At 37.7% G+C, this 23,992-nt stretch overlaps 2 protein-coding genes and 1 long non-coding RNA gene across 23 annotated transcripts in view; 1 reads left to right on the top strand and 2 right to left on the bottom strand.

Moving 5' to 3' along the window:
- LOC108243066 (protocadherin gamma-A11) overlaps positions 1–23,992 on the bottom strand; it is a 234,173-nt gene that overhangs the window by 165,359 nt on the left and 44,822 nt on the right. For 2 of the 20 annotated variants that reach the window (XM_037977459.1, XM_037977471.1), the window contains exon 1: positions 10,372–12,882. The exons of 13 other annotated variants lie outside the window; for them this stretch is intronic. In XM_037977459.1, the coding sequence (XP_037833387.1) occupies positions 10,372–12,753 (2,382 nt within the window). In that variant the 5' untranslated portion in view covers positions 12,754–12,882. Of the gene's footprint in view, positions 1–5,032; positions 8,305–10,371; positions 12,883–20,562; positions 23,016–23,992 lie in introns of those variants that run through there. 5 more of the 20 variants (XM_037977465.1, XM_037977475.1, XM_017427159.3 and 2 more) reach the window with 5 other exon arrangements.
- On the top strand, positions 1,401–3,973 carry LOC108242383. 2 transcript variants are annotated; one of them, XR_001808845.2, is made up of 3 exons: positions 1,401–1,512; positions 2,182–2,240; positions 2,575–3,973. It is a non-coding gene; the product is annotated as an uncharacterized LOC108242383 (long non-coding RNA). The 2 variants fall into 2 exon arrangements; XR_005233591.1 differs by having other exon boundaries at positions 2,516–3,973.
- On the bottom strand, positions 14,944–17,467 carry LOC108242376 (protocadherin gamma-A11-like). Its single transcript, XM_017427165.3, has one exon. It carries the CDS (start codon positions 17,362–17,364, stop codon positions 14,959–14,961), a length of 2,406 nt encoding a protein of 801 aa, XP_017282654.1. The 5' UTR covers positions 17,365–17,467; the 3' UTR covers positions 14,944–14,958.

The following is a 23,992-nucleotide window of genomic DNA, read 5'->3' as shown; positions in this document are numbered from 1 at the left end:
ATTTCGACCACAGATTAACTTGGCGACACGCCTCCAAGACAATACACAGGGCAAAACTACCCAAAACACAGCACCCTGCCTGCAAGAACGTGAACAGGGGAAATTAACCCATGAAAGTCAGCAGAGAGCGGTGGAGTAACAAATTGTCTTTCTAAGCACACAAAACTGTTCAAAAACCACATTACTACTCCTTCTCTAACATTTGGGCAGTTTAGTTACACATTGATGGAATATTTATGAGTGTAACCTGTAAAGTAACCTATCAAATCTGGTGACAGGGCAGAGAGCCTCACCTGAATGCAACCTGCCATCACACCGTCCACAAACAAAGGTTCCGCAATTACACTGCTTGCATTTATCAGTCCTTTTCACCACGCAGTTGAATTAAAGTGCAAATTCAAAACAGGGTGGTCCCAATTATGTTGGGTGTACTAAACAATAAGTTCACAAAGAGTATTATATGAAGCATATTAAAAACTAGAATTCAAATAAGCTAAAATGTCTTGCATGAATGGGTTAAAATATTGAGTATAACTTTTAAAATGTACAAATGCATGGTTAAATTGATCCGATTAAAGAGTTATTTGCTAAATATATGTTGTGTTATTGTGAAAAGTTCATGGTTGTAAGAGGAAGTGATGCGGAAATTTACAGATATTTTTGTCATTCACTGGTGAGACGCAAACAGTGACAATTGTGTAACTTTACTGGCTAAAATGGAGTAAAACGTGATCAAGAGTTTGTGTACAAAATAGCGTGTATAGTTGAATGTCTCAAATCTTCTACTTGACAGTCTTCATGAAACCATGCTCTACTATGTTTTTTTGTTTTGAGGTGCACAAATGCTTATTATATCATTAGTTTGTTGAATGTAGTTAACATTCATCATTAGCAAAGTGAATGTACTTTTAGCCACCGTGAAGCCAAAAACCAGCTAACACGAAGGTCTAAACAAGTGTTTTTGACGTGGAATTTTTTTTGGGAAATTCAGGGTTTGGTACACCCAGTTGAGTCTATATGTGGGGTTATGAAATTGTGTGGAGAAGCTTACACTCTGACTGGCTGTTCTAAACCTGCTGTTCATCTGTGGAACTAGAGAGTGATAAAGGAGCCAGGAATACCCTTCGCCATCTTTATCATCTGAGTTTGTCACTCTGGTAAAAGGTAATGAGTGGAAATAAATCTTCAGAATAAGGTATTACACTGTGATATCCAATAGACTTACATATATTTGTTAACTTTACTAAGTTATCAAAACTATGCTCTTATGACTAGTATTTATGAATTAACAGTTACTTGCATTGTGAAAAACGCAAAATACTTAGTGTTTAGACTGAACATTACTTTATTAAGAGTTAAGCTCACTAGCAATAATAAGTAGCCAACGTCACCCACATGACGTGCGCATGCGCAGCTCAGTCTCTCCCACTCAGTAACAACAGTCCAGCACAGAGTGTATCCTGCTGACTGGATATTTGCGCTGTCTTGTTTCTTGTTTTGAAGAATAATAAGGTAAGTTCTCAAGCAAGCATGTCCGTGAATATGTTTTTATTACTGCTACAACTGTTAGCGTTCGCTCTAACGTTAGCATTAGTTAGCTTGCTAACGAACCAAACAGACATAGCGTTAGCCTGTTCAGGCCATGGTTAAGGCGAGTTCAGTCGGTTTACCACTGTAATCCTGGGATGAGCTTAAAATGTTTTAACAGTTTCACATCCTAGTTACTTAAAACACCTTTCGACACTTGTCCGTTTTGGGGTTCTTAGTTGTTTTTCAAGGGACAATTTTAATGTCAGAATAATTTTTAAACCATGACCTTCATCTCTGATATTTTAAAAAGAAATCTTGAGACATCTGTTAAGCTTGAATGACCACCTTTTAAGGGCTAATAAAATTCAAATGTTATATTTTACGTTTTAACATTTTTCCACATGCTCACATTTAAAGCTGTTGTCCCAGTGTGAGGACAGAGAGAACTACTGCATAATAGGGTGGGAAAAAAATCTGATTAATTATTTTGACCAAAAATATTAGGAAACGATAGCCCTCAGGTCAAACTTGCCTGAAATTGTAATTTATTATTTAATACATTTTTTTTTCTGTTATGGCTGTGTCAATAAACTACAAACCATGATATCAGTAAAACATCCTTTTAACTATAACATTCTTTGTCGTTTTCAGAACAAGTGCTCAGAGTTAGTGAACAGCTGCCTTGTCAACGCAGGCCCAGTGCAGTGGAGGTAAGATGCCAGTAGCTTATATCTGGAGAACATTTCATTTTAAAGGAATAGTTCACTCTAAAATGAAAATGCAGTCATCATCTACTCTTAAATAGAAATATACAGTACATGTGAAACAATCTAAGTATAACCTACAATTCCTGTAGAATCTATATTTAATTAACTGCAAAGAAACAATCTACAGCTGTAACAGCCAATAAATTGTTTGCTCCACTGTCAAATAATTCAGTGACACTTATTTCGTATAGACTTTCAAATACATTTTTGTACTGTAGCTTTTGAATGCTGCATTATCTGGAGCCTCATTTGTTCATTATCCACTCCTGGAAACCAGATGTGACGGCGATGTGCACCATTGTGCTCCGAGGTCTCCTTCTTCTACTTGGTGATGACCCCAGTGACTTCTACATAACCTGCTTTGTAAGTTCTCATAGGAGCACTTATGGGGAAATTTGATTTGTTTACCAGTGTTTCAGTGACAGTAAGATTAAAAAAAAAAAAAAGTAATTCATGGAAATATTCTGTATTAAGTACAAACATTGGCGAGGGTTGCTTGCTAACTGACAGTTTGGTGTATGCCAGTGGGGTAAAGTTTCCAGTCTATCTCATGTGAAGTGAGACGAATCATACATTGTTAGTCTCCAAAGCTGAGTTTGTTAAATGCAAGACCTTGTATATATTCTTTTTTTGTAGTTTCTGTTTTATTTTGAATGATGCTGTTAAGAGAGAATGCAACGGCAGAGAAAGACTTGCAGCAAACAGCCCAGGACGAATTCAAACCCAGGGTTGCTGTGGGAAAGATACAGGCTCAGTATGTGATACATGCTCTACCAGGTGAGCTGCCGGAGCCCTCCTGACCTTGCTTATGTCACTTAAGATTTAAAAAAGGAAAAAAAAAGGATCATGGTTGGATTGTCTGGTAGTTCACATGGTAGAGATGTATCACATATGAAGACTGAGTCCAAACCACAGCACCTGCGGTCTGATTTGGAAGGAAAACTTTGGTGCATGTTTCCTTCTCTCTGTGCAACTCACTCCAAATTAGCTCCACTTTCACCCAGTGTCTACTGCCGTCATTGTTGAGGAAGGTATTGTGCGGAATGATTTCCAGAGCCTACCTGAGGCACTTTGCCTCTTGTTTGGACTGTCATATGCTATACAGTTGGACTACCCTAAAGCCATGAAAACCACATTTTGCTTCATACATAGAGTGATATTTGGCTTGGGAGAGAACAAACTCCCACCAAAACTGCAAAGTCTTAAAAATCTCTTGTTGATTTAGAATGCAAATGTACAAGTGGTGACTTTTGGCAAATCTCAATTGTTCATGAGTGGATTCAGTTGTTCAGTTATTTTTTATTGTTCACTACATTAAGACACTCAAGTTACTAGAGGCTGTAGATCTTTGATATTCATTCACACATATGTGAGATAAATTGACAGTCATTATCTTTTTAGGTTTCTTCACTCATTCAACGAAGCCACTTTGCACGTGTTGGCCATTTTTTTGTTTTTCTCCCCACACATATATCTATATTTTATTTACTGAATTTAAGTAACGTTATTCAGGGATACAAATGTGTACTTGTCAGATTTGTTTGTTCATTACGAAGGTTGGTCTAAGTGTTTACTGTATTATTGATCTTACAGTATTGAAGCTGTTTGTGGATGTAATTAAAGACAATTTTTAAAGTTGATTTAAAAGGAAGAAAAATAAATAAACTCAACATCAACTGTGTTATTACCTTAATTTCATGTTTAATTGTTTAGATAATTTTAGAAAATTGTAACCTTTTTGGATTCATGCATAGATATTGAGGCATGTAATACTTACATATTTTTCTTTTTTTAGTTAGGCCCATTAAAACAAAATGCTTCACCATGGTTGCTGCATCATAAGTATTTTATTTGATATTACTAGCAAATGCACTAGTGCAGGTTGTTTAATGCAGACAATTGCTTTTTTTTGTATGTATAAGAAAAGTGTGGAAACTGTTTTTTTTTTTTTTTTTTTTAAAAAAAGGAAGAAAAATTCATCTTTTTTGTTGATTTCTTTTGGATTTCCACCGTTAGGGGAAAAAAAGTGCAGTGTTGTCAAAAAAAATATTTTCTTCTGATTTAATGGAAGCCCTCAACGTTTTGGATGTGCTTCAGGTATTTAATTAATATTTAATTCATTTTTTTAATTTGTTCAATACATATTTTAAATTGTATACAGCCTTTCTTTTTCTGAGTCAGACAATGAGAGATTATTAAAACCTGAAAAGTTCCAATAGTAGGTTTAAAGCTACACAAAGATTCATATTAGAAATTTTGAATTTTTGAAGTGTTGATTATAACTAGTCACCAGAGGTACTTTTAAGTTTTAAAATAAATAGGCAACCCAGGGTGCTGTATGTGGTGGTAATCACTGATAAAATGCTACACTATACAAGACCAAGGAGGGGTTTCTGAGGCAGAATAATTTAGTTGCAAAATGAAGTATTAAAAATATAAATGAATCAGGTATGTTAAAGGTATCTTTTTTAAAGCTGGAAAGTAACGGTTTAATGAAGGAGCGATCCATTTCATGAAAGAAAATAGAAAACTTGTATAAAAAACATACATTGATTTATAATACAAAAGGTATTATAGTTAAAAAAAGTAGCAAGTATGTAATCACCATAGAAAATACATGATTTCTGTAAATAAGAAAACTATCCAATGAAAGACAATGAAGTGTGTCTACATGTCACAAACACAAATCAGAATGGAAAAAAGTTTCAGCGATATTTTATGAGTGATAGGCCTACCTCAGGAGAACCATCACTGTCCCCAAACACATCAGCAAACTCAGTTGGACTTTTCTTCAGAGTGTGGTCAGCAGGCAGCGTGTTGTCATTGTAAGATGAAACAAACTTAAAGTCACTGGTTCTAGATCCTGTTGTCAGGTAGGCATCATAATTATAAGAGCTGCGTAAAGTTCCAGTGCCGTCAACATCTGCATAATTAGGAGGGAGATAAGCGCCAGGTATGGCAACTGCTCCATCAAACAACAGTCTGGGCTTTCTCCTGCGACAGAACCTGACACCCAGGATGATGATGATGAAGGTCAGGAAGAAGGTGGACACACAAACTAGTGCTATGATCAGATATGAGGTCAGTTTGGAGTTCTTCTCCTCATAAGAAATATCTTTCAGTTCTGGCACCTCAGCTAAGTTATCAGAAATCAGTAAATACATGGCACAGGTGGCAGACAGAGGGGGCTGTCCGTTATCTTTCACTGCCACGATCAGGTTCTGTTTCATGCTGTCAGATTCAGAAATGTCCCGCTGGGTCCTAATCTCTCCACTGTGCAGTCCAATAGTGAAAAGTCCTGGATCAGTGGATTTGACTATATGATAGGACAACCAGGCGTTCTGTCCAGAATCCACGTCCACCGCGATCACTTTGGACACAAGAGAGCCTCCGTGTGCAGCTTTAGGGACCAGCTCGGTCATGAAGGAGCTGCCCTCCGGGGCGGGGTACAGGATCTGAGGAGAGTTGTCATTCACATCCGATATGAACACACTGACGCTCACATTGCTGCTCAGCGGAGGAGAACCGTTGTCTCTGGCTATCACGTGCACTTTAAAACTCTTGAACTGTTCATAATCAAACGACCTGACAGCGTGGATCACCCCCGTGTCTCCGTTAACAGAAACATAGGAGGACACAGGGGCTCCATTCACCTCACCAGGTAACAGAGAATAAATTACTGTCCCATTTTGTCTCCAGTCAGGGTCTCGAGCAGTAACAGAACACAAAGTGGAGCCAGCTTTGTTATTTTCACTCACATATGCGCTGTAGGACTGTTCCTCAAACACAGGTGGGTTGTCGTTGATGTCAGCTACAGATAAGTGGACAGTTTTAGAGGAGGACATAGGTGGAGAGCCTTCATCAGTGGCACTGATTGTAATGTTGTAATCAGACACTAGTTCACGGTCCAGTTGTCCCGTCGTCACCACTGAATAATAGTTTTTAATGGAAGGGACCAACTTAAAAGGGAGATTTTGCTGGATGGAGCAAAAGACTTGTCTGTTCTTCTCAGAGTCTCTGTCCTGTACGTTAATGATGCCCACCTCTGTACCAGGTGGGATGTCTTCTGGGATGGGATTGGTCAGTGATTTCAAATTGATTAAAGGGGCGTTGTCATTAACATCAGTGATAGAAATTATGGCCTTAGCATAAGATGATAGCCCTAGGCCATCTTTTGCTTTTACACGTATTTCATATGATTCTGTGGTTTCATAGTCAACAATATCAATTAAACGTATTTCACCTTTTTTACGGTCAATACTAAATACTTTCTTCCCTTCTTCAGAAACATGTCCAAAATCATAAGTCACAACTCCATTCACTCCCTCATCTGCATCAGTTGCACTCACAGTAATCACTACAGTACCTAAAGGAGAGTTTTCAGGCAGACTGGCTTCATAAACGGCCTGACTGAACACTGGGGCGTTATCATTAGCATCCAACACAGAGACATGAATAACTGCAGTACCTGATCTCTGAGGAGATCCTCCATCTAAAGCTGTTAGCGTCATTTTGATTTCATTTTGTTTTTCACGATCTAACTCTTTATCAAGAATGAGCTCTAATTTGTTTCCATCTGCAGCCAAAATGAAATTTTCATTTTGTTCAAGGCTGTATTGCTGAACGGAATTTTGTCCCACATCCGCATCGTGCGCCTCCTCGATCACAAAGCGAGCTCCCCTGTCTGCAGACTCCTGAATTTCTATATCGATCAATTCTTCGTTAAATTGTGGCGAGTTATCATTAATATCTTGGATATGTAGGCTGATGCGGTGGAGCTCGAGAGGATTCTCCAGCACTAGCTCCTGCTTTAAAATGCACGAAGCCTTTTCTCCACAAAGCCCCTCTCGGTCAATCCTGTCGGCCACAATCAGCTCTCCGTTCTTCAGGTTTAGGTCACAGTAACGTTTGTCGGCTCCGTCGGTGTCAATGCGCGCTCTTCTGACAGACAGCGCGCCCGTCGGCAGCCCGAGATCCTTGGCGACATTTCCAATAACCGATCCTCGTTTTATCTCCTCCGGGAAAGAATAGCTCAGGTCTCCATATGCGACGTGGAACCAACAAAGGAAGAAACACATCCCATACGTCTGAATAAAGATAATTTTAGAATCCATTCTTAATGACGAGTTACTATCAAGTTAGGAGAAAAATACTAAATTAACACGACACAACCAACAGAAAGTGCAGTTCGACCCTTAGCTTGTTGTGTTACTAGTCAAGATCCTAAGGATTTTTCCACAGCGAAAAGACGAGGAATCCAATCATTATAAGGCAGTTATATAGCGCCACCGTGAGTTAAAATAAACCAAAACATTTATGAAGGAAACACAAGTACTTAAAATTTTCACCTGAAAAGCACGACATTCACTCAAAATTTGCAACTGCAGCTATTCCCTAAGTTTTACCACTGTAAATATATTCATGCAGAAAGTGTATGATTGGCTGGAATTGACGTCCAAGCACCACATTTCTTTAAAAAAAACACAGTTATACATGTTTTCATGCAGTCAACTATGTATTTTCTTAAAAAAAGAAAAAAAGTTGTATGTAGCTTTGATGAATACCTGACGTTTGTCCAATGACCACACAGCCTCTCAGAGTCAATCATGACAGTTTTATTCATCACGACTATTGTCACGCAGGGTTATATGATTTGTTGTCAGTTATTTCCTAAGACCCCCTTCTTAAATTCACTCTGATACCAGAGGTTCTTGATTTGCAATAAATTTTGGCTAAAAAATACTTCAGTCCAGCAATTTGTTTGTCAGGGTAGATTTCGTTTTATTTATTGTTTATTTGATTTATTATGTGTTTATTTTTCCCCACCAGTATCTACGAGACGATTTTTTTGTCAAACTGAAAACTGAATAGCCTAAAAGATAAGACAAGAATTTATGCTTTGACTTTTATCCAGGAATGCTAATTTTATGACTTTAGATTGTGCTACTCTTCGTTTATACGATTTTTCTGTTTTTCTGTAAAGTATAGTACACTAAATGACTTGATAAATGTTAATGATTTTAATAATTTATAAATCTATTGCAGTNTCATCTAAAATTTAGATATTTATCAAGTCAATAATACAAACACCTTATGGGCACCCATCTACATGAGTTATGCAATCACTTTACTATTAAATAATAAAAGCCTAATTATGAGGTAAAAAGTTGCTAGCATGGCTGTAAATGGGATCTGCCCTCATGTAAAATAAGCCATAATTTATGTAGGGTGTGCTGAATGGTGCTTGTTAAACAGATGAGCAGATTTTGTGTCCTTATACAAAAATTGGAGCCAGGTATTTGTTCAGGCAATTTTCAAAACAAATCTCCAAGTGGAAAAAAATCTAAATATTTGACAAAAAACTGTACTATAAAAACTGTTAGAGGGAGGAAAATGCATGAAAAATGTTTTTTTAATTTGTTGCAAAACTTTACTGTACAACATTTAGTTAAAGATGCGACTAACCCGACTGCAGTCACTTTTAACAAGTTTTAGTACATTTAAAACTGAATTTATCAATACAGACCAAAGTAAGACCACTGACATTAAACTACAAGCCACACATCTAGATAATCAAAACTTTCATTAAACATCCTTTTCTACACACTTTAGGAAATCAGAAAACACTCATATTAAAGTCACATCACAACTTCTGACGAATAAGTTTACGTAAACTTTGCCAAGTCAAAAGCTGTTGAAAACTTGTTTTTAGTTACAACAGAAAACCAAGCAAGAATGTAAAATACAAATACCAAAACTCACAACTGTGAAACTAAAACATGCCCTTATGACTAAAAACATATGATGCACTGAGTAAAATATTAGTAAAAATTTAAAGAAAAAATTGCCCATGCTAAAGCTTTACAGCTTGACCACAAGTAAATAAATAATTGTTTCACTTTAATTGTTGCTGTCTTTGATTTGTTTTCTTTAGATCAGTGTATCATTTTTTTTGATTAAATAGCCTACTGTAGGGAGATGACAGCTTGTTCTGTACTGTTACCCTATCTTTATTAGGTGCAGTGTAACTGATTTCATCCAATATATTGTGATCATAAGACACAATGCCTTCTGCTTTAGTTTATTCCAAAGTCTTTGACTAAATAAGTTAGCATGACGTGGCATGCCTTTGAAAATTCACATACAAATTATTGTGACATGCAAAAATAATAAAAATAAAAATTCACAGAGGGCCAAGTTACTTTGATGTAATTCCAGAAACTAGGAAGATTCCTAACTTGATCACTCAGCAACAAAGTTAACATAATAAAATGTTGAAGTATAACTTTGAACAATGTCTTTTAAATTGTTTTAGAAAAAAAGAGGAAAGAAAATTAAATAAAAAAGAATAACAGAAAAAGAAAGAAAAAAGATAAAGAACAGGTGAAAGAAGAAGATAATTCTGAAAAAAAACATAAAACAGTAAATATTAGGTGAAACAATACATTTACTAATTCTCAACTGGATCAGTTCCACAACCAGTAATACAAGCAATAACAGTAAGAATGTGCTTTGTTACACAGAAACAAATATCTACGTCTGTGAAGCCATTTAAGTGTTCAAAAGCATCACCATTGTCATTGTGTGTGTGTGTGTAAATTTATAATGAAGTGGTAGTAGATTGGAAAAAAGTAGTAACTTGCATAAAATGCTTAAAAAGCCAAGTAGTGTATATACAATCTCAAAAAAGTAAGACAAAATAAATTAAACGGCAAAATGTGCAGCTAAGAAATAAACACAAAATAACTCAACTTTTAAAATTGTGTTGTGAACTAGATCTGAATGAAAAACATACAAAATTAATATTATAAACCTAAATAGCATGTTGCAGTTGATATATTTTTTATTCTTATGGAGAAACATTTAAAAAGTCTCAAAAGAACTCATTCTAAAAACAAAATACCTACAATTACTATGCCTAAACTCTTTCAGTAACATGGATAGCGACAAGAGTAACAAGTTAAGTAGGACTGCTGTTCTGCAGTGCACAACTAAAAAATAAATAAAATAAAAAATATGGGTGAAACTAAGGAAACTATAAATTTTACTAGCATTTACAAAAACATAAGCCTACCTCAAGAGAACCATCACTGTCCCCAAACACATCAGCAAACTCAGTTGGACTTTTCTTCAGAGTGTGGTCAGCAGGCAGCGTGTTGTCATTGTAAGATGAGACAAACTTAAAGTCACTGGTTCTAGATCCTGTTGTCAGGTAGGCATCATAATTGTAAGAGCTGCGTAAAGTTCCAGTGCCTTCAACATCTGCATAATTAGGAGGGAGATAAGCGCCGGGAATGGCAACTGCTCCATCAAATAATAGTCTCGGCTTTCTCCTGCGACAGAACCTAACACCCAGGATGATGATGATGAAGGTCAGGAAGAAGGTGGACACACAAACCAGCGCAATGATCAGATAGGAGGTCAGTTTGGAGTTCTTCTCCTCATAAGAAATATCTTTCAGTTCTGGCACCTCAGCCAAGTTATCAGAAATCAGTAAATACATGGCACAGGTGACAGACAGAGGGGGCTGTCCGTTATCTTTCACTGCCACAATCAGGTTCTGTTTCATGCTGTCAGATTGTGAAATGTCCCGCTGTGTCCTGATTTCTCCACTGTGTAGACCTATAGTGAAAAGTCCCGGATCGGTAGTTTTGACTATATGATAGGACAGCCAGGCGTTCTGTCCGGAGTCTGCATCCACTGCAATTACTTTGGACACCAGAGAGCCTCCGTGTGCAGCTTTGGGGATGAGCTCCGTCATGAAGGAGCTGCCCTCTGGGGCGGGATACAGGATCTGAGGAGAGTTGTCATTCACATCTGATATGAACACACTGACGCTCACGTTGCTGCTAAGTGGAGGAGAACCATTGTCTCTGGCCATCACGTGCACTTTAAAACTTCTGAACTGTTCATAATCAAGCGACCGGACAGCGTGGATCAACCCTGTGTCTCCATTAACAGACACATAGGAGGACACCGGAGCTCCGTTCACCTCTCCAGGTAACAGAGAATAAATCACTGTACCGTTTTGTCTCCAGTCAGGGTCTCGAGCAACAACAGAACATAAGGTGGAGCCAGCTTTATTATTTTCATTTACATATGCGTTGTAGGACTGTTCTTCAAATGCAGGTGGGTTGTCGTTGATGTCAGCTACAGATAAGTGAACAGTTTTGGAGGAGGACAGAGGTGGAGAGCCCTCGTCAGTGGCACTGATTGTAATGTTGTAATCAGACACTAGTTCACGGTCCAGTTGTCCCGTCGTCACCACTGAATAATAGTTTTTAATAGAAGGAACCAATTTAAAAGGGACATTTTGCTGGATGGAGCAGCGGACCTGTCGGTTCTTCTCAGAGTCTCTGTCCTGCACATTAATGATGCCCACCTCTGTACCTGGTGGGATGTCTTCTGAGATGGCATTGGTCAGTGATTTCAAATTGATTAAAGGGGCGTTGTCATTCACATCAATTATAGAAATGATTACTTTAGCATAGGATGACAGCCCAAGCCCATCCTTTGCTTTAACACGTATTTCATATGATGTTGTGATTTCATAATCAACAATATCAATTAGGCTTATTTCACCTATTTTAATGTCAATACTAAATATTTTCATTACTTCTTCAGAAACATGTCCAAAATCATAAGTCACAACCCCATTCACTCCCTCATCTGCATCAGTTGCACTCACAGTAATCACTACAGTACCTAAAGGAGAGTTTTCAGGCAGACTGGCTTCATAAACGGCCTGACTGAACACTGGGGCGTTATCATTAGCATCCAACACAGAGACATGAATAACTGCAGTACCTGATCTCTGAGGAGATCCTCCATCTAAAGCTGTTAGCGTCATTTTGATTTCATTTTGTTTTTCACGATCTAACTCTTTATCAAGAATGAGCTCTAATTTGTTTCCATCTGCAGCCAAAATGAAATTTTCATTTTGTTCAAGGCTGTATTGCTGAACGGAATTTTGTCCCACATCCGCATCGTGCGCCTCCTCGATCACAAAGCGAGCTCCCCTGTCTGCAGACTCCTGAATTTCTATATCGATCAATTCTTCGTTAAATTGTGGCGAGTTATCATTAATATCTTGGATATGTAGGCTGATGCGGTGGAGCTCGAGAGGATTCTCCAGCACTAGCTCCTGCTTTAAAATGCACGAAGCCTTTTCTCCACAAAGCCCCTCTCGGTCAATCCTGTCGGCCACAATCAGCTCTCCGTTCTTCAGGTTTAGGTCACAGTAACGTTTGTCTGCTCCGTCGGTGTCAATGCGCGCTCTTCTGACAGACAGCGCGCCCGTCGGCAGCCCGAGATCCTTGGCGACATTTCCAATAACTGACCCTCTTTTCATCTCCTCCGGGAAAGAATAGCTCAGTTCTCCATATGCGACGTGGAACCAACAAAGGAAAAAGCAAAGTCCACACGTATGAAAAAAGATCTTTTTAGAATCCATCATTAATGACGAGTTGCCATCAGGTTTAGGAAATATAAAGGGAATAATAATAATAATAATAAAACAACTTAAGTAATATTTCACGATCTTAAGATGAAATGCTGTTCGATCCTCAGTGCTTTGCTATCTATCTGTAACGAGACAGACGCACAAGAACATGGCCACACCAAATGCGAACGATAGCTAAACATCATAAGGCAGGTATATTGCGCCACCGTGAGGTGTAATAAATTCAGACACATATTATGTATAAACAACAGTACTGATGTAAGTGGCAAGGAGATAACATTCCATCAAAAGTTCCAATTTCATCTGTTCACCAAGTTTAATCACGGAAAAGAACAAAACGCCCAAAGTGTAAGAAAGTGAAATTAAAAGTTATCCAATACAGTGTATCAGTAAGACGTTTTTGTCCTCATAATAGTGTTTATACATTCTACCATGTGGTTTAGTAATACGCACAACAAGGACTTAAATATTAGTGTGGTCCAAATTCATGTAGTGTCCACAAGTCACTGCATCAAATTATCAAAAGTATTTTCATGTAGGGGTTCGTTGCCATGGGCAGTTTTATGAGATCCTCTAGTAAAATCTAGTGCAGTGGACCTGTCAATATGCACAATTTTTTTATTTAATTGAAAAGTAAAAGGTCTACATTTTTAACCTGAGCTGCTCTTTTACTAAGAGTAAGGAACATTTATTTACTTTGCCAACATGCTTGTTCAGCATGGTTCCATTTATTAAACCAAAAGTAGATAAAGAATAAAGCCTGAAATTTACAACTTGTGTTCTACCTAGTAATGATAAGAAATAATTAAAAATAAACTACGTGTTAGTTAGTTAAACAGTGTTTTTTTGTTGTTGTTTATTTTTGGTTTTTGCTTACACATGATGATTAAAAGACACTCTTTACTCTGTGCTTTTTACAGTTTACACAGTTTGGAAAAAAAGTACAAACTCAAGACTTAATGAAAATGCCTAAATGCGAATGAAAAAAAAAGAAAAATGCAATAATTGGACCTTATGTTTTGCAATAAAATTCAACATGATTAACAGGTAAACATATGCATATATTAAGCACCCTCAGTAAAAACCAAAGCAAAAGTAGCTTAAATAAAAAATGTGAAGAACTTTATAAAATAATATCCTTGTGAGGGAAAAACAATCCTGATCATCAAAGCAAATGCATGAACAGCATGATCAGTTCAAGCTGTTTTCAAAGACAACCCAATCTGTGATGAATACCTTGACAGAAACTCTGTGAAATCAAAAGCTGAGTTCTCAATCCACAGTACATCAGGAAATTAAGCCAAGAGTTTTAGAAAAAAAAAGACAAAAAAAACATGTTGACGTGACCAACTATGATTTATAAGACAAAATAAATTTATGACAAAAAAACTAAAAAATAAAGTCACCATTGCCAAACACTTGCTATTTAACCTCATATAATACAAACTTATTTAACTTCAAGCTCCTCGTAGGTCTATGTTTCTTTTCTTTTTGTGCTAAATAATGGGAAAAAAAACACCAAAAAACAAAACTATGACACCAAAGCCTGTATTGTTGACCATACTGTATTTTATGCTGTGAACTTTATTTGTTGCAGTGCATTAGTGTGGAAAAGTACATACTGCTCTTGGTTTTGGTTTAACCTATATAACTTGATTTTATGTGAGAACTTTTGTTGGTCTGCCAGTACATTAGAATACAAATTTGTAACTTGCAAAAAATGCTCAAATGCTATATATTTATTAGATATCCATTAAAGTGAGGGGTAATACTGTAGGTCACATCAGTCATCAATGACCTGTAATTCAGAAGAATGACTAAACACAGCTTTTATTATTGTTTAGTGAACCTTGTTATATTACCAACATTTCTTATATGAATTTTGAAATATGTGTTATAGCACATTACATATTATCAATTTTATGCTTGTTCGTATTATTATTATTGTCAATACAAAATGGGAAAAAAAGAATATTAGAAAAAATGAAAGAGGAGACAAAGATAAGTAGATAAAAATGTGATAAAAGGAAACCAAAATAGCAGTTTGTTATTAAATGAAAAACATGAATAGAGAAAAACCTAAACGGGCTCAGCACCATGGACAGTGAGAAAAGAAACAGCAGGGAAGTAGTTCTTCTAATGACGAGCTTTTCATACAAAAGAAAAAAGTAAAAGTAAAACTAAAGAAAAAAATAATTTTTACACGGGTTTTAGGAGACATAGCCTTACCTCAGGAGAACCATCACTGTCCCCAAACACATCAGCAAACTCAGTTGGACTTTTCTTCAGAGTGTGGTCAGCAGGCAGCGTGTTGTCATTGTAAGATGAGACAAACTTAAAGTCACTGGTTCTAGATCCTGTTGTCAGGTAGGCATCATAATTATAAGAGCTGCGTAAAGTTCCTGTGCCATCAACATCTGCATAATTAGGAGGGAGGTAAGCGCCAGGGATGGCAACTGTTCCATCAAACAACAGTCTGGGCTTTCTCCTGCGACAAAACCTGACACCAAGGATGATGATGATGAAGGTCAGGAAGAAGGTGGACACACAAACCAGCGCAATGATCAGATAGGACGTTAGTTTGGAGTTCTTCTCCTCATAAGAAATATCTTTCAGTTCTGGCACCTCAGCCAAGTTATCAGAAATCAGTAAATACATGGCACAGGTGGCAGACAGAGGGGGCTGTCCATTATCTTTCACTGCCACAATCAGGTTCTGTTTCATGCTGTCAGATTCAGAAATGTCCCGCTGTGTCCTGATCTCTCCACTGTGCAGTCCAATAGTGAAAAGTCCCGGATCAGTGGACTTGACTATATGATAGGACAGCCAGGCGTTCTGTCCAGAGTCCGCATCCACCGCGATCACTTTAGACACCAGAGAGCCTCCGTGTGCAGCTTTAGGGACCAGCTCGGTCATGAAGGAGCTGCCCTCTGGGGCGGGGTACAGGATCTGAGGAGAGTTGTCATTCACATCCAATATGAAGACACTGACACTCACGTTGCTGCTGAGCGGAGGAGAACCGTTGTCTCTGGCCATCACATGCACTTTAAAACTCCTGAACTGTTCATAATCAAACGACCTGACAGCGTTGATCACGCCCGTGTCTCCGTTAACAGATAGATAGGAGGACACCGGTGATCCGTTCACCTCACCAGGTAACAGAGAATAAATTACTGTCCCATTTTGTCTCCAGTCAGGGTCTCGAGCAGTAATGGAACATAAGGTGGAGCCAGCTTTATTATTTTCACTCACATATGCGCTGTAGGACTGTTCCTCAAACACAGGTGGGTTGTCATTAATGTCAGCTACAGATAAGTGGACAGTTTTAGAGGACGACAGAGGTGGAGAGCCCTCGTCGGTGGCACTGATTGTAATGTTGTAATCAGACACTAGTTCACGGTCCAGTTGTCCTGTGGTCACCACAGAATAATAGTTTTTAATAGAAGGAGCCAACTTAAACGGGACATTTTGTTGAATAGAGCAGCGCACCTGTCCATTGATACCAGAGTCTCTGTCCTGCACATTAATGATGCCCACCTCTGTACCAGGTGGGATGTCTTCTGAAATCGAATTCATCAGTGATTTCAGACTGATAACAGGGGCGTTGTCATTAACATCAGTAATAGAAATTAATACTTTAGCATAAGACGAAAGACCGAATCCATCCTTTGCTTTAACACGAATTTCATATGATGGCATGGTTTCATAATCAACAGCTCCTTTTATGCGTAATTCACCAATTTTGCTGTCAAAACTGAATGTCTTTTTTACGTCTTCAGAAACATGTCCAAAATCGTAAATCACAACTCCATTCACTCCCTCATCTGCATCAGTTGCACTCACAGTGAGTACTACAGTACCTAAAGGAGAGTTTTCAGGCAGACTGGCTTCATAAACGGTCTTACTGAACACTGGGGCGTTATCATTAGCATCTAGTACAGAGACATGAATAACTACTGAACCTGATCTCTGAGGAGATCCTCCATCTAAAGCAGTGAGGAGCAAATTAATTTCATTTCGTTTTTCCCGATCCAGCTCTTTATCTAGAACAAGCTCTATTTTATTTCCATCTGCAGCCAAAATGAAATTTTCGTTCTTTTCAAGGCTGTAATGTTGAACGGAATTTTGTCCCACATCCGCATCGTGCGCCTCCTCGATCACAAAGCGAGCTCCCCTGCCTGCTGATTCATGTATTTCTAAATTCATAGAGTCCTCCTTAAATTGTGGCGAGTTATCGTTGATATCTTGTATATGAAGGCTGATGCGGTGGAGCTCGAGAGGATTCTCCAGCACTAGCTCCTGCTTTAAAATGCACGAAGCCTTTTCTCCACAAAGCCCCTCTCGGTCAATCCTGTCGGCCACAATCAGCTCTCCGTTCTTCAGGTTTAGGTCACAGTAACGTTTGTCGGCTCCGTCGGTGTCAATGCGCGCTCTTCTGTTGGACAGCGCGCCCGTCTGCAGCCCGAGATCCTTGGCGACATTTCCAATAACCGATCCTCGTTTTATCTCCTCCGGGAAAGAATAGCTCAGGTCTCCATATGCGACGTGGAACAAAAGAAAAAACTTGCAGCTCCACGACAGAAACATGAACATTTTGTCACCCATTTTCAACCAAGGGCCCTTTCTACGTTAGAAGATCAGTTTAACAATCGTGATAAAAATAAAAATACTGAAACAAGATGATGCGCCGATTCAGCGCGACTGTCTTTTGCGCAACTACAGGGCGTCTAAGATCGTCAGTCAACAAAGAAGAGAGAAATACAATTTTTTAACGCTGGTGCAGAGCGACACCGTGAGTTGAGTTAAACAACTACATTTTTTCAAAGCCCAATAAATATAAAAATACTAATTAAAGTATTTTTTAAATTCGAATATTCCTCCAACTAAAATGGACTGTGTTTCAACATTGGTCTGTCCCAACCAAGTCAGGATGAGTTCAAAAGGTTTGACAGTATATGCATTTAATATGTCACTTCACCAACCAACACACTCACATTCATATCTACATAATTCTTAACTAATTCAACCTCTTAAAATATGTTTTTACCAGCTACAAGATTAACATAAAACATATCAGGGCATTTAGGGTAACCCCAAACAAAATCAATGTGATGTGATATTTAAAGAATGATTTTGATATTATAGTATTCATTATAAATTTTACATCGCTGCAACTCATTTGTCAGTAATTGATCAGTTATCAGTTGGCCCACATTAGAAGACATAGAATCCTGTATATACATAATTATTTTTATTAATGTAATGTATTGATTTTTAAAGCATTTTTAGTCTCATTGAGATTTACATAAAAGTAACATTTAGCTATCAGATTAATGTATTCTCACCTACAATTAAATGTCTATAAGACATCAATTGCAATATAGTGTTTAATAATCTGCCTAAACATACTTTGATAAGTGGAATGGGAAGTTTGGTATGATTCCACAGATCTTCCAACAGACACATAGTTTTACTTATCAGCAAAATGACCTGAAGTCAATGCAGTCTAGACAGAAAGGCAAAAAGCTTCTCCTTATAGCTGATACTACTATTTTGCATGTTTGTAACATTAATTTAAGTTCCCTCAACTCAGTATATTTCATAATCTTATTTTACTTAACACTATATCTTTAACAAGTAAAATCAATCAATCCAAAAGAAAACAACAACAACAAAATTGTTGATTTATTGAAGAAGAGGAAATAAAGCACGTCGTACTTTAGATCCCGTTCAACATTGCACTACATTATTGTGGTGATATATGATTTTTGTTTTGACTGTTTTTACCAGTTCTAGTTTCCTTTAAGCTCTACAAATTTTAAAGCAACATATGAACAAGGGACTAAAAAAGAACACTTCTCAAAGTAAAGATTTGTGAACAGGACTAAGGAACCCCATTAAATTCCCATTAGGTTGCACTCTAATATGTGATTGTGAATGAATACAAATCAAAACTAAAACAAGTAAGTTAACTTAAAAAAATTATGTTATAATTTCACTAAATACAGTGTACATTTTTCTAACACTTATTACTGCGGGTTTTACGAAATGTATTATAAAACAGAATTTACTCAACTACACCAAAACAAAAAGACATCACAATGAAATACACGTGTTGGCTAAAAATACTTATGTCACCATGCTGACCCATTTTTGCATCCTGTCTCCTTTTAACTTTGATGCATGAACACTGGCCTGTTTAACAAATCACAAGTCACCGAGTTTATATCTTCTGAAACTTGTTTTTCCTTTTTTTAATAACTGATTGTACATACAGTTACAATGAGTGCTCTTTAATACTTTATACAGCCAATTAATTGAGGTGTTCACATGTTTTCTTTTGTCTCAGTACATTTAAAATGCCAGTGGGAAAAAAGTTGGCAAACATTATGGGGACATTACTATTTTAGCAACCTCTGCAAACTGAGCTAACCAATCAAAAAAGTCAGATTATTGTTCTACATGAATTTTTTTTCAGACAGTAATCCATCACAATAAGATGAAACTACAAATACCACGTCAGCATACTACTCACGCTAAACAAAGAAGTTGATTAGACTACATAAGTGTTGTTTTACACCTATAGTAAAGATACTAATTATTCATGAATTTACGTAAACATTTTAACATGTTTTTCTGACTCTTAGGTCAGAAATGTTTGATTCTAAATAGATACATCTAAAATAGTATACACTGTTGTTATTAATGGCATGATTAGGAAACACTTAAATAAATAAAATTGAGATGATTAATATAAAGATGAAAGTTTTACCTTTTAGCATTTCAAATATATCCGAAATCAAAGTAATGCAGAATAAGAATACTGACAATGCTAACATTTCCTTGTCAAGTAAAATTATTTACTGAATTGTGTCTTTTTCACTGCAGCTTTCAATTAATGCTCAGCTGGAATTGCGTGACCAGCCAGAAGTTTATTCAGGTTATACAACTTTAAGCTACTGTCCCTATTTTATTTAATAAGGCACTGTATTCATCAGGTGGAGCCAAAGAGACAATGCCATACCAAAAGATAAATACATTGAGCATTGTTCACCTTGTAGATACAAAAGCCAAATGAGACACAAAAGAAAAAGAAGATCACAAATAAAATTACAATCAGCAACAACTTTGTCAAAGAACACTCTCTTTCAGCAGACTCAGAGGACCACAAGCCAAACCAAAATGTGTTCTCAAAATGTGGACAGCCCAGCAGTAAGCTCACACATATCAGCATTTTACTTTAACAATGTTCTAGGAAAGATTCCTAGATTAATATGCTAAGCTGTGACAAAGATGTGTAGCACAACCAACAGATAAAAAATTTGATATACTGCCTCACTCTGATGGATAATAATAGAACATTTCTGTGTTTTGTGATTATGTATATAGACTTCTGTAAATAACATCCTCACTTGATTAAAACACATACTTTAGAAATGTAAAGTGTAATGGACACACCGCCTTGCTTCTGCAAAAACAGACAAAGCTCTTGTACAGAACATAAAAACCGCAGGTAAGTATTTGTGATCATCAGTCCACATTCAGTACATATAAGTACATAAAACCAAGTCAATGCTGCAAGCACACAACTAAGTTGCTGAAGTGGTGTGGGGAAATCCTTCAAAAAGACTTGAAAACATCAAGCTTCAAGATTATTTTGAGCTCAGGATGAAGGCCAGAGGAAAAATGAAACTGGTTATAAAATACTTGCCACAAATGCAAACAATCAATCAATCAATCAAAATGCTTTAAAATGTGCAAAACTGCTGTGTGCAAACTGTTTGAGAATGGACTAACTCCTACCTCTAAGGAGCCATCACTGCCTCCAAACACATCAGCAAACTCAGTTGGACTTTTCTTCAGAGTGTGGTCAGCAGGCAGCGTGTTGTCATTGTAAGATGAGACAAACTTAAAGTCACTGGTTCTAGATCCGGTTGTCAGGTAGGCATCATAATTGTAAGAGCTGCGTAAAGTTCCTGTGCCGTCAACATCTGCGTAATTAGGAGGGAGATAAGCGCCGGGGATGGCAACTGTTCCATCAAACAACAGTCTGGGCTTTCTCCTGCGACAAAACCTGACACCAATAATGATGATGATGAAGGTCAGGAAGAAGGTGGACACACAAACCAGCGCGATGATCAGATAGGAGGTCAGCTTGGAGTTCTTCTCTTCATAAGAAATATCTTTCAGTTCTGGCACCTCAGCTAAGTTATCAGAAATCAGTAAATACATGGCACAGGTGGCAGACAGAGGGGGCTGTCCGTTATCTTTCACTGCCACAATCAGGTTCTGTTTCATGCTGTCAGATTGGGAAATGTCCCGCTGTGTCCTGATCTCACCACTGCGTAGCCCAATAGTGAAAAGTCCTGGATCAGTGGATTTGACTATATGATAGGACAGCCAGGCATTCTGTCCAGAGTCCGCGTCCACCGCGATCACTTTGGACACCAGAGAGCCTCCGTGTGCAGCTTTGGGGACCAGCTCGGTCATAAAGGAGCTGCCCTCCGGGGCGGGATACAGGATCTGAGGAGAGTTGTCATTCACATCTGATATGAACACACTTATGCTCACGTTGCTGCTGAGAGGAGGAGAACCGTTGTCTCTGGCCATCACGTGCACTTTAAAACTCCTGAACTGTTCGTAATCAAACGACCTGACAGCGTGGATGACGCCTGTGTCTCCGTTAACAGACACATAGGAGGACACTGGTGATCCGTTCATTTCACCAGGTAACAGAGAATAAACCACTGTCCCGTTTTGTCTCCAGTCGGGATCTCGAGCAGTAACAGAACCTAAGGTGGAGCCAGCTTTGTTATTTTCACTGACATATGCGCTGTAGGACTGTTCCTCAAACACAGGTGGGTTGTCATTGATGTCAGCTACAGATAAGTGAACAGTTTTAGAGGAGGACAGAGGTGGAGAGCCTTCATCAGTGGCACTGATTGTAATGTTGTAATCAGACACTAGTTCACGGTCCAGTTGTCCTGTGGTCACTACAGAATAATAGTTTTTAATAGAAGGAACCAATTTAAAAGGGACTTTTTGCTGAATGGAGCAGCGGACCTGTTGGTTACTTTCAGAATCTGCATCTTGCACGTTAATGATGCCCACCTCTGTACCAGGTGAAACATTTTCCGGCACTGGGTTTGTCAGAGACTTTACATAGATTATAGGTTTATTATCATTGGCATCAATTATATTTATGCTCACCTTCGTGTATGTCGACAACCCTAATCCATCTTTCGCCTTAATGCGCAAGTCATATTTTGTAACAGTTTCAAAATCAATGGCACTGATAAGTTTTAATTCTCCTTTTTTACGGTCAATACTAAAAACTTTTTTTACCTCCTCTGAAACATGTCCAAAGTCATAACTTATATTTCCATTCACTCCCTCATCTGCGTCAGTTGCACTCACAGTAAGCACTACAGTATCTAAAGGAGAGTTTTCAGGCAGACTGGCTTCATAAACGGCCTGACTGAACACTGGGGCGTTATCATTAGCATCCAACACAGAGACATGAATTATTGCAGTACCGGATCTCTTAGGTGTGCCTCCGTCTAAAGCAGTGAGGAGCAAATTTAATTGATTTTGTTTTTCACGATCCAGCTCCTTATCTAGAACGAGTTCTAATGTATTTCCATCTGCACCCAAATTGAAATGTTCGTTCTTTTCAAGGCTGTACTGCTGAATTGAATTTTGTCCCACATCCGCATCGTGCGCCTCCTCGATCACAAAGCGAGCTCCCCTGTCTGCAGACTCCCGAATTTCTATATTGAATGGACCTTCGTTAAACTGCGGTTCGTTGTCATTAATGTCCTGTATATGTAGACTAAAAGGGTGCAGCTCAAGAGGATTCTCCAGCACAAGATCGCGTTTTATTACGCACGACAGCTTTTCTCCACAAAGCTCCTCTCGGTCGATCCTGTCGGCAACAATTAAATCCCCGGTGCTGAGGTTGATGTCACAATATCGTTTGCGATTCCCTGCGCCATCAACGCGTGCATTTCTCGACGACAGTTTACGCAAATCCAGGCCTAAATCCTTCGCAATGTTTCCAATAACAGATCCGCGCTTCATTTCCTCCTGGAAGGAAAAGCTCACATCTCCATTTACAGCGTAAAAAAATAAAAAGGAAATAAGGCAGAACAGTCTGCGCTTCATAGTGGCTCTCATGAAACGTGTTCAGAAACACAAAAGCTATCCTCTCTTAGGTTTCCAATCTCGACAGCGCCAGAGACAGCCTGGCTTCGCAGCCCGAGACAAATGCAATTAAAAAAAATACTCCTCCATCGGTTCACACAACAAAGGGTGGAGTGAAAATAACTTCACAGGCGGATAGCGACACCGTGAGAGGAAAGAAGAAACAACAATGTACAACTAACAGTACATAGTTTAAAATTAAAATTGAGCAAATATAATTGATTTACATTCACCTGCAAGTCCTCAAAATATATCGGTCAGCAGATTCGGTATGATAAAAAGGTTCCAATAGTAAACATATTTAAAAATGGTAGGATTTATTATAGTTAAAAACAACAACAACAAATAGCTGCATAATAAAAAATAAATTATCTAAAATGGTTCCCATATTTTTAAAAGGTCCATATATACTAATTGTAAAGTATATGTATTAAACTTAATGCCCTAAAGGAATCCAGCGCTGAATAAGTTATAAAAACTGATGTTAATGCAAAGACTGAACATGTTAACTCAGGAGAAATGCACCCTTGAAAAGCATAAAACCAATAATATTTTATAAAAGCCCAACTGTAAAACTAGAATTCAATATATTTATTGGTCAAGAGAAAAAAAAGACACATAAACCCAAAGACAAAATTATTCTGCTTAATTGCAGAAATATTAAGTTTCACCTGTTTGTGATGTGACATTCACTTTCAGTTTTAGTAAAACACAAAGTCAAGAGTCAAAAGAATAAATTTCAAATAAAATTAAAAATGCATTTGGTTCAAGGTAAAAAGTTTTATCCACTAGTCTGCATTTTTTTATAACTGAGTTTCAAGGTTAGAGATATTCTAGTTTGCTAAGAAATGTAAGAGTGTGGCTAATCAAGTAAAACTTGAAAATATGAGACCCTGCTTATTAGAAGCACAAATATACTATTAAAAAATGTTGAAAACAATAAGATTTTCATGAGTGTGTATTTAGTGTTTAAACATGAAATGATAAATCCACCAACATTGCAATTAAAAAACAACAACAACATTTAACA

The sequence above is a fragment of the Kryptolebias marmoratus genome, linkage group LG9, assembly GCF_001649575.2.
Source record: "Kryptolebias marmoratus isolate JLee-2015 linkage group LG9, ASM164957v2, whole genome shotgun sequence".
NCBI lineage: Eukaryota > Metazoa > Chordata > Actinopteri > Cyprinodontiformes > Rivulidae > Kryptolebias > Kryptolebias marmoratus.
The sequence above is the reverse complement of the archived record's forward strand: the minus strand, read 5'-3'. Positions and strand labels throughout refer to the sequence as shown.

Coding starts and splice junctions, on each gene's coding strand:
- LOC108242376 (XM_017427165.3), bottom strand. CDS start 17,364: ATGGGTGACAAAATGTTCATGTTTCTGTCGTGGAGCTGCAAGTTTTTT.